At 39.8% G+C, this 15,557-nt stretch overlaps 1 protein-coding gene across 3 annotated transcripts in view; it reads right to left on the bottom strand.

The window, feature by feature from the left end:
• LOC126484011 (uncharacterized) overlaps positions 1–12,368 on the bottom strand; it is a 134,886-nt gene extending 122,518 nt beyond the window's left edge. For all 3 annotated transcript variants that reach the window (XM_050107331.1, XM_050107333.1, XM_050107332.1), the window contains exon 1: positions 12,131–12,368. In XM_050107331.1, the coding sequence (XP_049963288.1) occupies positions 12,131–12,270 (140 nt within the window). In that variant the 5' untranslated portion in view covers positions 12,271–12,368. The remainder of the gene's footprint in view (positions 1–12,130) is intronic.
• Positions 12,369–15,557: the final 3,189 nt, after the last annotated feature.

The raw sequence follows: 15,557 nt of genomic DNA, 5'->3' as shown, positions 1-15,557 counted from the left end.
TCTCCGTAAGACTGAACTGGAATTCCACCCTCTCAGTTACTTCTAAATGGCAGGGATGCCTATTTATCTGTCCTCCATACCAGAATCTGTGCAACAGTCAACGATGCTATGTCTGCACAATTCTCCTGCATGAACAATGTTTTTAATTGTGAAGTTTAATTTTTTGTTTCTGTCTTCTACCACCTACACCAGACTGTTCAACGAGTGACTGAATAAAAGCCTCTGACCTGCTCATTAATTTTACTTAAGGCTAGAGTATTCCCAGGTTCTCGACAAGATCTTACATTAAGTTATTACAGTGAAAGTAGTTCTATGCTTCGTGTATCAGTCTGATTATATAAGCACAAACTTCTACCTTTTGTTATCAACATTTCCATGATATTTTCTGAACCGAGAATGCAACAATCTGTTGTTAAAATATGGTGGGTCATTTTGGTCCTTAATCCACGTACTCGGCACATAGTTCTCCAAAGTGTGATTTACAATTGATTTAAACTTTATCCATAATTTCTCTATATTCATCATATTGGAACTAGATGATTTCCATACATTGACTAAGTAGGATGCTAATAACTCCACATCTGCTCTTTCCAAGGGAGAGAGAAGGTTTGTTCATGTTGTCTAGTTAATTCTAAACTTTTTCTCCATGTAAATTTTTGTCTTTAGCGTTCACATAACTTCTACTGTGGGCTACAAGCCAAGTAGAATCATTGCCTCAGAAGCAGCTGTTTGCTCCCGTAAAATACACCAATCGATAAGTCCCTGTGTGCCGCATTCCAATGGTCAGTGATGAGAGTTATAGAGAGGTAACATGTTGACTAGAGGACAAAGCCGGAGTGTCGGACCACATAAGGACACTCACCGGTTTTAGACTCCATCTAGACACCACATGCAACCTCTCCTTTCCTGTTTGCTTTCAGAGTGTGTTCCGACATGAAAGAAATCTTCCCATGACTATGATGTCTAGCTAGTGGTGAGTCATTTGGCAATAGACACATCCAATTGCATTCATTACTGTCAGAATACAGAAACATTATTTTAAACATTTCTTTTATTTCTGAAAGAACTCTCTTTGGATGTCCACATCCCTGAAGATCCTGACATGATCCTCAGACATCGGTACAATCAATCTTATTGAGCACTGCAGTAGACTACAGAAATTGATCAAACGTCTTAGACTCACTGTTTCTTCTAGTAAATGTGAAACACTGTCAACTGCTGAACCTGACATTCAACCCAAGTTGGAGGGCAGACACAAGGCACTTAAAGCACAACATACTCTGTGCATCCCTCAAATGCTCGAATAAATGATACAGATTCAACTCTAATATCGTTCTGCCTTTTCTGAATATGGCAGACAAACAGCGCCCCTCACTGTTTCAGGCTGTCATATAGTTCTTATCCAATTGTCATATTAAGCATCAATGAAAACTTATGTCTTATGCTTTAAACTTCAGTGGGAATCTAAAGAAACCAAAATATCACCTACACAAGTATACACGAGTATAGCTCAAGACAGAGGAGGAGATTAGTGTTTAACATCACATCAAGAGATGGAGCAGGAGCTCTCATTAAGGAAGGATGGAAAAGGAAATCTGCCACGCCCTTTCAAAGGAACCATCCCAGCATTTACCTTAAACAATTTCTACACCTACATCTAAGATTTCTTCCTGTTCATTTCACATATGGAGTGCAAAAAGAATGATTGTTTAAATGCCTCTGTTCGTGCAGAAATTATTCTAATCTTCTCCTCACTATCCCTATGTGAGCGATTGTAGGTGGTTGTAGTAAATTCTTAGAGTAATCTTTTAAAGTCGATTCTTGAAACATTGCTAATACATTTTCTTGAGATGGTTTACATCTATCTTCAAGAATTTTCCAGGTCAGTTCATTCAGTATCTCTGTGACACTCTCCCACAGATTAAACAAACATATGTGGCCATTCGTGCTGCCCCTTTCTGCATACAATGTCCCCTATCAGTCCTACCTAGTGCTGGTCCCACACACTTCAGCAATATTCTAGAAATGGTCACAAGTGATTTGTATGTAACCTCTTTTATAGACTGATTGCACTTCCCCAGTATTCTACCAACAAACCAAAGTCCACCACCAGCTTTACCTACAACTGAATTTACGTGATCATTCTATTTCATATTCCTACAAAGTGTTACACCCAGGTATTTCTACAAGTAGGCCAATTCAAGTGATTCATTGATATTAAAGTGATAGGATACCACGATTTTTCGTTTTGTGAAATGCAAAATTTTATATTTCTGAACATATAGAGCCAATTGCTGATCTCTGCACCATACTGAAATCTATCAACATTTAAATGAGTACTTATGTAGCCTCTCTCAGTACTTCATTATCGATAACTGCATCATCAGCAAAAAGCTTGATTTTTAATATTAATATTATCTGCAAGGTCATTAATATACAATACGAACAACAAGGGACTCAACAATTGGAGATTTCAACTTACCATATATAGACTGGGGCACTCAAATGTTTAGGATGGGTGGTAGGGACAGAGCACTGAGTGACATTATACTGGGTGCACTATCCGAAAATTACCTCGAGCAATTAAACAGAGAACTGACTCGTGGAGGTAACATCTTGGACCTACTGATAACTAACAGACCCCAACTTTTCGACTCTGTAAACGCAGAACAGGGAATCAGTGATCATAAGGCCGTTGCAGCATCCCTGAATATGGAAGTAAATAGAAATATAAAAAAGGGAGGAAGGTTTATCTGTTTAGCAAGAGTAATAGGAGACAGATTTCAGACTACCTAACAGATCAAAGCGAAAATTTCTGTTCCGACACTGACAATGTTGAGTGTTTATGGAAAAAGTTCAAGGCAATCGTAAAATGCATTTTAGACAGGTACATGGTGAGTAAAACTGTGAGGGACGGGAAAATCCCCCGTGCTTCAACAACAAAGTTAGGAAACTAATGCGAAAGCAAAGAGAGCTTCACTGCAAGTTTAAACACTGCCAAAACCTCTCTGACAAACAGAAGCTAAACAATGTCAAAGTTAGCGTAAGGAGGGCTATGCGTGAAGCATTCAGTGAATTCGAAAGTAAAATTCTATGCACCGACTTGACAGAAAATCCTAGGAAGTTCTGGTCTTATGTTAAATCAGTAAGTGGATCGAAACAGCATATCCACACACACTGGGATGATGGCATTGAAACAGAGGATGACACGCGTAAAGCTGAAATACTAAAACCTTTTTTCCAAAGCTGTTCCACAGAGGAAGACCGCACTGCAGTTCCTTCTCTAAATCCTCATACGAATGAAAAACATGGCCGACATCGAAATAAGTGTCCAAGGAATAGAAAAGCAACTGAAATCTCTCAACAGAGGAAAGTCCACTGGACCAGACGGGATACCAATTCGATTCTACACAGAGCACGCGAAAGAACTTGCCCCCCTTCTAACAGCCGTGTACCGCAAGTCTCTAGAGGAACGGAATGTAAAGGAGCTCAGGTAGTCCCAGTTTTCAAGAAGGGTCGTCGAGCAGATGCGCAAAACTATAGGCCTATATCTCTGACGTTGATCTGTTGTAGATTTTAGAACATGTCTTTTGCTCGCGTATCACGTCATTTCTGGATACCCAGAATCTACTCTGTAGGAATCAACATGGATTTCGGAAACAGCAATCGTGTGAGAGCCAACTCGCTTTATTTGGTCATGAGACCCAGAAAATATTAGATACAGGCTCCCAGGTAGATGCCATTTTCCTTGACTTCCGGAAGGCGTTCGATACAGTCCTGCACTGTCGCCTGATAAACAGAGTAAGAGCCTACGGAATATCAGACCAGCTGTGTGACTGGATTGAAGAGTTTCTAGCAAACAGAACACAGCATGTTGTTCTCAATGGAGAGACGTCTACAGACGTTAAAGTAACCACTGGCGTGCCACAGGGGAGTGTTATGGGAACAATACTTTTCACAATATATATAAATGACCTAGTAGATAGTGTCGGAAGTTCCATGAAGCTTTTCGTGGATGATGCTGTAGTATACAGACAAGTTGCAGCATTACAAAATTGCAGCGAAATGCAGGAAGATCTGCAGCGGATAGGCACTTGGTGCAGGGAGTGGCAACTGACCCTTAACATAGACAAATGTAATGTATTGCGAATACATAGATGGGTCATTCCATGCCAAGTGGTCTAAACCTTCCCACCATCATGTCTCCAATTTTCTTCAAATTTTATCTGTAGCACTAGTCAAGTGCTAAATTAAGTTTCTCAAGATTTCAAGCCTCTAGCTGCAATACTTGCTGATCTACACCCCCTTGTCTGAAGGGTAGTAAGTTCGCATGCGCGCGACATCAGACAAAATGCCATTTTTGGGGTCTCATAAAATTGAAACCAATTCATAAGAATGGTTAGTAAGATGAGACCCTGTACAGTTTTTTGTGCTGATTCAAACGAAATTAATTATAAGATTACTGATGCAAAATCCGGTCAAACAAGTCGACTCAAAGTGTACCCCTAATTCTGTCGTGACTTAATGCGACAAATTTTGACCAATATTCAGACTGCAATAATTTCCTTGCAGATAAAGATATGGACTTGAACTTTTTACCAAGTCTTATCTTTGTGCTGGACATAATACAGCTGGATTTCCAACTACCCAGGCTTTATAGTCGCCTTGCAAAATCTCTTCAAATTTGGCAGTGTCAGCGCAAATGGCTTTATTTACCAAAGTTCAAAGCCCATTACTACAAAATAGTCAGCCTGGATTTAATTGTGAATAGTATCATCTGAAAGAGAAACTCTTGCTCTACAAGATGGATATATTTTTCTTTTGCAACGCTTCCATTAAGTGCTTATTTACTCAGGTCAAAGTATCTTATATTTTGTGTGCGCAGTGCCCTGCGTTGGTCCATGATGGCTGAGCCATTACTGGTTATCACAATAAAACCAGCATCCCCATCGCCATAGGGGCCACGCCCGATAGCCATGCAGTAACAGCCACGGGTGGGTATCTTTACTGCAGGTTCCCAAGCCTGATTACAGGGTGTCTTTACCACAGGATCCCAAGCCTGATTGTGGGTTTCTTTATGCAGGTTCCCAAGCCTGTCTTCCTCAGTTACTTCATCATTCTGGAAGCATCGTTGATTTGCAAGAGAATGCTTTCAGGAAAACTGTATTGCCGACCAGATGATGTCACTGATGGAGCTGGAATAACACCAATGATAAGTTGTTCTGGAATCCAGCAAGTATCACGTCTTAAGGGCCAATAAAATGAACTTGCAGGACCATGAGGATGCATAAAGCTTATGAAAGCATCTTTCTGTTCGACTGAGATTTCAACGATGTTTCCAATCCACCATTTCTTTTCATAAATGCAAGCAACATACTGCCCAGGCTGAAGATCCATGACTTGAACTACTACTTCAGCAGCACTAATTTTGGCCAAAAAAGATGTCGCATCATTAGAAACTCTACTGACCTTAATTGTCGTCATATCAATGGGCAAAAAATGGTGGTTTTCTCTTGTGCCAGCTAGAGTGTGCCCTTGCAGGAATCTTTCTTCTTGAGAAGCTTTTTCTTCTTCAACTTCCTCTTTGCTGATGAAAAAGAATTTGATTCCATTGATATTATCATTGCAGAAGTTGAAAAGATCTTTGGGTGTTAGAATCTGGTTTTCATATGGACGTTGCAAACTTGCTCTTGCTGCCAACCGTTTTGTTGTGCCTCCAATGCCATCACAAGGCGACTTTCCATGGCTTGTTCCAAAGAAATTCCATTCTGCTGTTATTTCAAAATCTTCTTTGTGATAGCATAAGTTGAGAAAATTCTTGAAATTCTTATATTGTGCAGCTGAACCATCACTGAAGTAGTGGATGTGGCTTATTTTGGAAAATTGCATCTTCAGGTAATTGATTACTTTTCCAATGTAAACATGGACAGTAATCGTATCGTGTCGAAGGCAGTCACTAATAACACAAAGATTCACACATTGCACCTCTTCGTTTTCACAGTAGTAGACTACAAATGGATGAACTGTTGCTTGACTGTTTTCCCAGTGAAAGCCTTGCACTGCATCTTGAACAATAAATGAATAGTTTTCAGCAAAATCCATTAGTATTATGAATTCGCCTTCTTTCAAATCAGTTTTGAGAGCTTTCAGGTGCTGGCTTTGATGCTTGGCAATGTAGTGATGACAAGACAGGTTCCAAATTTTTGCTGCAATATCTTCAACATACTCTTCTGTTGAAAGCTGCTTTGTTTCTAAAGTATCCCTGTCGGTATGAATCCATTGTTTGTACTCAATCAGTTCTTCAGGGTCATTATCTTCAAAATATGTTGCAATAACTGCTTCTACACCTTCTGGACCAGGGCAGTTTTCACAACGATGAAGCATACAATCCTTGTTTTCCAAGCTGCAAACAGCTTTGCTAAGAATTTCCTTGTAGTCTTCATTGATTGATGCACCAGTGAGCATAAGCTTGACATTTTGGTGTATTGTACAGACACAAACTGAGTGCATTCCAGCAGAGCCAACTGTAACACACCATTTTGGTCTAAGCTCGCAAAACTTTGAGAAGCCAATTTCTGGTCCATTTTGCTTCTGATAAGACACGTACATTTCCTTCAAATTGCAAAGCAACAACCGCTTTTGCTTGTACACCTTTGTTCCTGAAATTCTCACAGGCACACAGTCTTTCTTCCCTGGACAAAGTCTGCTGAATTCGTCATCTTGAAAAAAGTCATGTACTTTCTGGACAACTTCATCTGAAAGCTTCCTTCCTTGCCGATTTGCTGGAAAAGCTAGAACACCTTGCTCATTCTTCAGTTTTCTCGCTTGCTTTACCATTCTTTCTGATACATTAAATGCTGTTGTCGTATCTTTAATTGTCCAGCTTCTTGGAACCAAGGTCAATATTTGAACTTTTGTCCTACGATTTGACACTTTACATTTTTCTTTCAACTCTTCTATAAGATTATCAAGATCTGCACAATTATTGCATGGGCGACTTTTACTTGAACTTGGCTGTTCATCGTAATTGATTCCTACAGCAGCAGCAATTTGATTCCCAATTAAACTTTGTGCATCCAAGATCTTTCTTTTTGCATAGCTTTGCTTATCTCTTTTACTTAGTTGTCTTCTTTTCAATGGTGAAGCACCAATAAATGATAAACTTTTGTTGATGGCTGGTTCAGTTTCATCCGTTGTGAAATCTTGTTCAGATTGGGTTGATAGTGATGATGAATCTTCTAGCTTTTGGTTCAGTGCCGACATGCAGCGAGGGCAAAGCTTCTGACCAGGTTTTATATCAATCACTTCTTTTTTCTTTAACAGGCAAAGTTTGGCAGCTGTTTCATTATCAAGCAGTCTAAGTCCAGCTTTTACATTGTGATTCCTCTTCTTGAATGGATTGCAACATTTCTTTTGCATCGCTTGATATTCATGTAGGAAGAGGGCTTCATGGTGGAAGCAAATGATGGAATTTTCGTCAAGTTTGGCTTCTGAACGCGAAACAAGCAATTTCTGGTCACATTCTGTGAAATCACTAAACGCTTTGAATCCAGTCTTCTTAGCATAGAAGATAACATGGCACTTCGATGCAGCAGCATCTTTTCCAATTGAACAGGGGGCCAACGATTCTTCTTCTTCATTAACTTCTGACATCTCTCACTGGCCAATCACTGAATAAAACACGAATGAAATATCCAATTATATCAGTAATTCTAAGCGACTATTAAGATTCAAATTCCTAGAAATGAAGAAAAATTAGTGCATCGCGCATACAAAATATAACAACTTTGATGTGAGTTAATGAGTACTTAATGGTCGCGTTGCAAAAAAAACAAATGTCAGTCTTGTAGAGCAAGAGTTTCTCTTTTAGGTGATACTATTCACAAGCAGATTCAGGCCAACTATTTTTTAGTAATTGGCTTGAAACTTTGGTAAATTTTACCGTTTGTGCTGACACTGCCTAATTTGAAGAGATACTGCAGGGCGACCATATGGCCTGGATCATTGCAAATCCGGCTGCATTATGTCTAGCACAAGCATGAAGCTTGGCCAAAAGTTCAAGTCCATATCTTCAACTGCAAGGAAATCATTGCAGTCTTAATATTGGTCAAAATTTGTCGCGTTGTGTCACGACAAATTTTGAAGTATACTTTGAGTCGAGTTATTTGACCGGGGTTTGCATGAGTAATGTTATACATAATTTCGTTGGAATCAGCAAAAAAAACTGTACAGGGTCGCATCTTACTAACCATTCTTATGAATTAGTTTCGATTTTATTAGACTCCAAATATGACATTTTTTTTATGTTGCATGCACACGGACTAAGTACACTTCAGACAAGGGGGTCTAGATCAGCAGCTATTGCAGCTAGAGGCCTGAAATCTTGGGAAACTTACTTCAACACTTGACTAAAGCTACAGTTAAAATTTGACGAAAATTGGAGACCATGATGGTGGGAACTTTTTTCAGTTTTAGACCACTTGGTGTGGAATGACCCAGATGGAAGGATCCTTTATTGTATGATTATATGATAGCGGAACAAACACTGGTAGCAGTTAATTCTCTAAAATATCTGGGAGTATGCATACGCAATGATTTGAAGTGGAATGATCATATAAAATTAATTGTTAGTAAGGAGGGTGCCAGGTCGAGATTCATTGGGAGAGTCCTCAGAAAATGTGGGACTAGTGCAGCAGGGGATACAACCCGTCGGCTTTGGACAATGACGTCACAAGTGGCCAATCGAGAAGCGATTCTTCTTAGTGTTGTAGCTCCCTTCAGTGGCTGATAAGTGTTTTTTGACTTTTTAAAAAAAAAATCTCACGAGATAGAATAAACAGATCCACTTTATTAAGCAATCAGTAAAAAAAACTAAACTGAAACATAACAGCAAAAGCGAAAATGGTAAACTGCTCTCTGGCGGCTTGTGACGTCCTTGTCCAAAGCCGACGGGTTGTATCCCCTGCTGCACTAGACCCGAAAATGTAGTCCAGCAACAAAGGAGGTGGCTTACAAAACACTTGTTCCTCCTACACTTGAGTATTGCTCACATGATCAATGTTTTAAAAATCAATGCTGCTTGGCATTGAGGAGGTCATTCTGTTCAAGATACCTGATTATGTTTGAGCTGAGAATATGTTCTAAGATTCTACAATAAATTAATGTCAAGGATATTGGACATGTAGTTTTGTGAATCACTTCTAGTAGACGGGTGAGACCTGTGCCTTTTTCCAGAATTGAGCACAGGTTCCCCCCCCCCCCCCCCCCCCCCCCCCCTGTTCGAGTGATCTACAATAAATCATAGAAGAGGGGCTAACTCAGCCACAAATTCAGTACAGAATCTGACAGGGAATCCATAGGGGCCTGGAGCTTTGTTCAATTTTAAGGATGTCAGCTGTTTCTCAACACCACTGACAGCAATACTTATTTTTCATTAATCTTGTCAGTGGTATGAGAATTAAATTGGGGCAATTCTCCTGGGTTTTCCTTTGTAAAGGGATGTTTAAAAATGGAGTTAAGCATGTCAGTTTTTGGTTTTGCTACCCTCAATTTCAGTTCCTGTCTCATTCACTAGGGACTGAACACTAACTTTCATGCCACTAACAGCCTTTACGTACGACCAGAATTTCTTTGGGCTCTGTGAAAGATCACTTAACAGTATTCTGCTACAGTGATCATTTAAGACATCACGCATTTAGGGAAATTACGGAAAATCTAACTCAGAGTGGCTGGATGAGAGTTTGAACTATCATCTTCTATAATGCGCATCTAGTGTGCTAACCACTGCACCAAGACAGAGTGGTGTTAGATGTCGCAATCAGGAGGGAGCCGCTCCATGTGTTTTGCAATGCTGTCAGCTCTCCAAACTTATGTTTGATCAGTCACACAAAGAACTGAGGCTTGGTTGATGGTCAAATCATTCTGTCTGTTCTAGTACAGATTAGGTAGCATTCACCATGTCAATATCATTGTGCTTCCTCCCATGGTGCAGCCAAGGGTGGAAACAGTTTGGGGTTCTACTAAAAGCATCATAAGGTGAGTTCCCCTCTAGAGAGACTGCGAGAGTCTCATGACTTCCAGCATAAGTTACTTTGAGTGACTTCACGGCAAACTATCTGCTACAAGTCACCCATTCCAATCAGAGGCTCTCACCACACAAGCCTGCCAGCTGTCGCAGCAGCCACCTGGAATGGCAATTTTCGTAGAGTCCCGGCACCCAATTTGGGATGGGCTGCTTCTTCTTGGCATGTGAAGGAAGTCTACAGTGCACACTCCAGCGCTGCTATCTCTGCACTGCCAGTTAGCTACATCTATGCTGCTACGTTGTAATCCCCTACAGTGGACTAGCTACCGTGGCGATCCAGGTTTAGGCTTTAGTTTGCCCAGAAATGGGGCTCATGATGTCCACAGCACAGGCAAATACCCAGAGTTGTGGTGATTGTCCTTCCCTGCACAATTCACACTTCAGAGAAATTTGAGAAGAATGGAGGCCAAACACTGTAGGAACCAAATTTAAGTTTTAAAAAGGCATGATATAATGCAAGAAGCCACATGAACAAGCCAAGGTATGCCCTAGAGGAGAGGCAAGTTGTCAACAGGACAGTTGGCTAAGAGTGAGTGGAGGAACGGCCATGGGCCTTTGGGGTGGTCAACTTGAATGGCTGCTTTACGCCATCTGAATGCTCCCTAAAACACCAGCTTCTCCAGTATGAGCTATTGAAAAATGATGCATTAACATCTTTCAATTCCAAAAATCAGCTGCCTAATTTTTTTCTCCCTAGTCCTGTCCTAAAACCTCTACCACTCGACCTCAATTTCTGCTGTCCCTACTGCTCTCATCAACTTCTCACTTTTACTCCTCTCCTAAATTTATCTCCATTTATAAGTCGATGAACCATCAACCACAGAATTCTCAGTGGGCTCACTCCATTTATTCACCCTCCCTAAAAAGTAGCACTCTGCACCAACAAGTGTAACAAACAACTACCCTCTGCCCACAACAGACACCGACTTAGTCCCTCTGTTTACATCACCTGTTACATGCAAGATAAATCCTTACCCCAACTGGAAAAACAAGCACGTATCAATACAGCTGTGGGTGCAGTCAGGAACAAGTCAACAACATTGTACTGTGGATGTAAAGACATCAGTGGCACAAGAGAAGCACAAATCAAGTGCTACCTATAAATGAAATGCAAAATTTGGTGACACTGTGGGATTAGGTTGTTAGGAAATGACATTTAAAATTGTACTACTACATGGGTTTTGCTGTTTAGTTTGAAAGATTACCAAGATAACAGATGGAAATAGAATACAAAAGTGAAGGATAGTAGTACCAAGGGAAACATATTTCATAAATGTTTAATACTGAATATAAATTTTAGTGTTTGGAGCTGTAACTGATTTTTTTCGGGGGAGGGGGGGAGGAGGATTTAAAGGGTCGGACACAACACACACACCATCATCGGCGACTTTAAAGATTTTTCAATACAATATCTAACAAACAATATAGTAGAAGTATGCCTCTCTTCTTGGCAGTGCTACAGTCGTAGTTAAACTGACGTTGAATGTGGTTAGCAAACGGAGGGGGCGTGGGGAGGCGGGGATAAGAGAGAATTATTAACAATCCAAACTGTAGAGCCTAGTCAATATCACATTCAATATAATGGTATGTTGCATCCAAAATAAAAATTACACTTTTACATCCAGACGTTAACATTCTTTTATTTCTGTTTAGGAACAGTAACATCTCACACAAGAACCTCAACCCCTCCGTTCCCGCCGGACAAAAGTCTTGGAATAAGCATTTAGGTATGTGACGAGGTATTATCGAAAAAAAAAAGCTATTATACTAGTATTACCCAAAATGTAAATTATACGTCTACTTCAGCAATACCTCATAACCAATAATCTCAAAAACTTCTCCCCCATTTCGGCCGTGAACTTTTAAAATAAACACACTGATAAATACAATCAAAATGCTTGAAGAGAAAGAAAATGCAAAACAAACTGGAACCACGACACATTCTGAAATATACTGTAACCACAATTACTCTGGGACGTTTATACGTGTTTTACACATATAAAACTATAGGCACAACTTTAATTATCAAATACTGAATAAACTCACTGTCTCTTCTTCACTAAGTTTTGAAGAACTGCTGTGTCTGTTTGTGCCTGAAGCGCTGCGCTCAGTTGTGAGGCATTTCTTCCTTGCCTCAGTGGCTGAATATTCTCTTTAGATACATCTAACGCTTCCGGGGAATCCATTTCATCACTTTAATCAAATCTATGACCCCACACAATTTTCTTTGAATTTCATATAATGTCACTACCGCACCACCCTTTTTCAAATTTAAACGGCAACACAACCAGAGTTCCTACATAATAGCTTAAGCCGCAAAGCAAGAACTACCTTGGCGTCCACCACGCAATTGTCGATTGTAACTTCAATGTTAAAGATCGATTCCGACCATTCACCAACAGAACCGAAGGTGACGTCATTCCACTGCAATTGGATGTGGTCAGGTGGTGGTGTGTCTATACATCATGAAACGTCAAAACAGTTCACTTGAGAACCGCTCAGACACAACGATCTGTTTGCGCAGATATCTACGCAAAAATCTGTGCATGCAATAAAGCGTAGCAAAAATGGCGTGGTCACGCGATACAAGTTCAAATCTACTGCTTGCCCTCAAACTATCGGTCTACGAAAGAAATTACAGCGGCAAACGACTAAGATCTTACAACCTCAAACTGTGGCAGCTTAAGAAACGGCAGTTTCCGCACATAAATTTACTCCGCTAGTTGGCGAATGAACCCGGCTCTTGGCGTTACTATTTGAGAATAGATTTGAGAACATATGATTATACTTTGAGTCTCATAACTCCTCGTGTAATAAAGAAAAATACTTGGACGAGGAGAGCAGTTTCCCCACATGAGAATTTGGTGCTGACGTTAAGACACCTGGCAACAGAAATATGGTACAAGGATCTAGAATTTTGTACTACAGTTTCGAAACAAGCACTGAGTGAAATCGTACCCAACACACGCTAAGGTATTAACGTTGTTGCGAAGGATGACTTCATGAAGGCAAGCATAATACCACAATTCCATAATATATAAAATCTGACAAGAATCATCTCATGATGTAACCAAAAACTCCAGAGAAAACCTCATTTTACTTGTACGTAAGTTCCCCAATTACATGCAATCATCAGTGGAGACATTAATCATCCAGCATTCAATTGGGAAAATAACAGTTTTGTTAGTGGTGGGCATGAAAGACATCCTGTGAAACTTAGCTAAAGCATTCTCTGAAAACTACCTAGAACAGATAGTTAGGAACACCACTTACCATAGAAATATATTGGATCCAATGGCAACCAATAGACCTGACCTCCAGAATGTCCACATAGAAACTGATATAAGTGACCATGATGCAGTTTTGGCATCAATGATCACCAAAGCACAAAGGGCAAGTAAAACAAGCAGAAAGATAGGTATATATATGTTCGGTAAACAAGATAAAAATCAGTAGTGTGAATATCCCAATGGGGAACATGAAATTTTCAGCACAAGTCAGGAGCATTTAGAGGAACTTTGGCTTAAGTTTAAAAGAATACTTTACCAAGCACAGGATAGATATGTACCGAGTACAACAGTTCGTAATGGTAGGGAAACTCCATGGTATACAGCCACTGTGAAGAAACTTCTAAAGGAATGGTGATTATTGCATAACAGGTGTAAAGATGTAGGGCTATTGATACGAAGATGCTGAATCTGATGCCTTCAATGACTACCATAGCAGAATATTGCAAGTGACCTTCCACAGAAAACAAACAAATTCTGCTACTGCGCAAAGTTTGTTATTGGAACGAAACTTAGAGTCCAGTCCCTAGCAAATGAGACAGGAACTGAAATTAAGAGTAGCAAAGCGAAAACTGAAATGCTTAACTTCATTTTTAAATGTTCCATTGCAAAGGAAAACCCAGGAGAATTGTCCCAATTTAATCCTCGTACCACTGACCAGATGAATGAAATAAATATTAGTGACAGTGGCGTAGAGAAACAGATGACATCTGTAAAATTGAGCAAATCTCCAGGTCCCGATGGAATCCCTGTCAGATTTTAACTGAACTTGTGGCCAAGTTAGCCCCTCGTCAACTGTAATCTATCAAATATCCCTCGAACTAAATCCGTGTCCAGTGTTTGTAAAAAGGTACTTTTACAAGAAGGGTAAAAGAAATGATTCACAAAATTAATTGTTGAATATCCTTCACATAGGTTTGTTGTAGAATCTTAGAACATATTCTGAGATCAAACATAATGAGACATCTTGAACAGAGTGACTTTCTCAATGCCAACCAGCACGGATTTCGAAAACATCAATCATGTGAAACCCAACTTGCACTTTTGTCACTTTACATACTAAAAGTTTGGAGCAATGCAACCATATAGATGAAGTATTCCTTGATTACTGAAAATCATCTGATTCAGTACTACATTTACGCTTATTGCCAAAAGTATGAACATATGGGGTATCATGATAAATTTGTGACTGTATTGTGAACATTTTGGTAGGGAGGACACGGCCTGTTATCTTGGATGGAGAGTCATCGTTAGCTGTAAAAGTTACTTCAGGTGAGCCCCAACGAAGTCTGTTGGGTCCTTTGCTGTTCACATTGTGTATTAATGACATTGCATACAATATTAACGGTAAAAATCAGTATTTTTGCAGATGATGCAGTTATCTATAATGAAGTACTATCTGAAAGAAGCTGCCTGAATATTCAGTCAGATCTGGATAAGATTTCAACATGGTGCAGAGATTGGTATATTGCTCTAAATGTTCCGAAATGTAAAATTTTGCATTTAACAAAACGAAAAAACGTAGTATCCTATGTCTCTAATATCAGTGAGTCACTGTTGGAATCGGCCAACTCGTACAAATACCTGGGTGTAACACTTTGTAGGGATATGATATAGCATGACAACGCTAGTTCAGTTGTGCATAAAGCAGGTGGTGAACTTCTCTTTATTGGTAGGCTACTAGGGAGGTGCAGTCAGTCTGCAAAGGAGATTGCATACAAATTACTTGTGGGACCATTTCTAAAATATTGCACAAGTGTTTGGGACCTATGTTAGAGAGGACTGACAGGGAATGTTTGATTGTATGCACAGAGGGGCAGCACGAGTGGTTACTTGTTTGTTTAATCTGTGGGAGAGCGTCACAGAGATACTGAATGAACTGACCTGGAAGACTCTTGAAGACAAACGTAAACCATCCAAAGAAAATGTATTAACAATGTTTCAAAAACCAGTTTTAAACGATTACTTTAAGAACATACTACAACACCCTACATATTGCTCATTTGAATAATTACTGCACATGCAGAGGCATTTAAACAATCATTCTTCCCACACTCCATACAGGAATGGAACAGGAAGAAACCCTAATAAATGGTACAATGGGACATATGCCCTGCCATGTACCTCATGGTGGTTTGCAGAGTATAGTCATAGATGAGGATATTATTTTTAGAATTGTAGATGTG

This window comes from Schistocerca serialis, chromosome 6, assembly GCF_023864345.2.
Source record: "Schistocerca serialis cubense isolate TAMUIC-IGC-003099 chromosome 6, iqSchSeri2.2, whole genome shotgun sequence".
NCBI lineage: Eukaryota > Metazoa > Arthropoda > Insecta > Orthoptera > Acrididae > Schistocerca > Schistocerca serialis.
The sequence above is the reverse complement of the archived record's forward strand: the minus strand, read 5'-3'. Positions and strand labels throughout refer to the sequence as shown.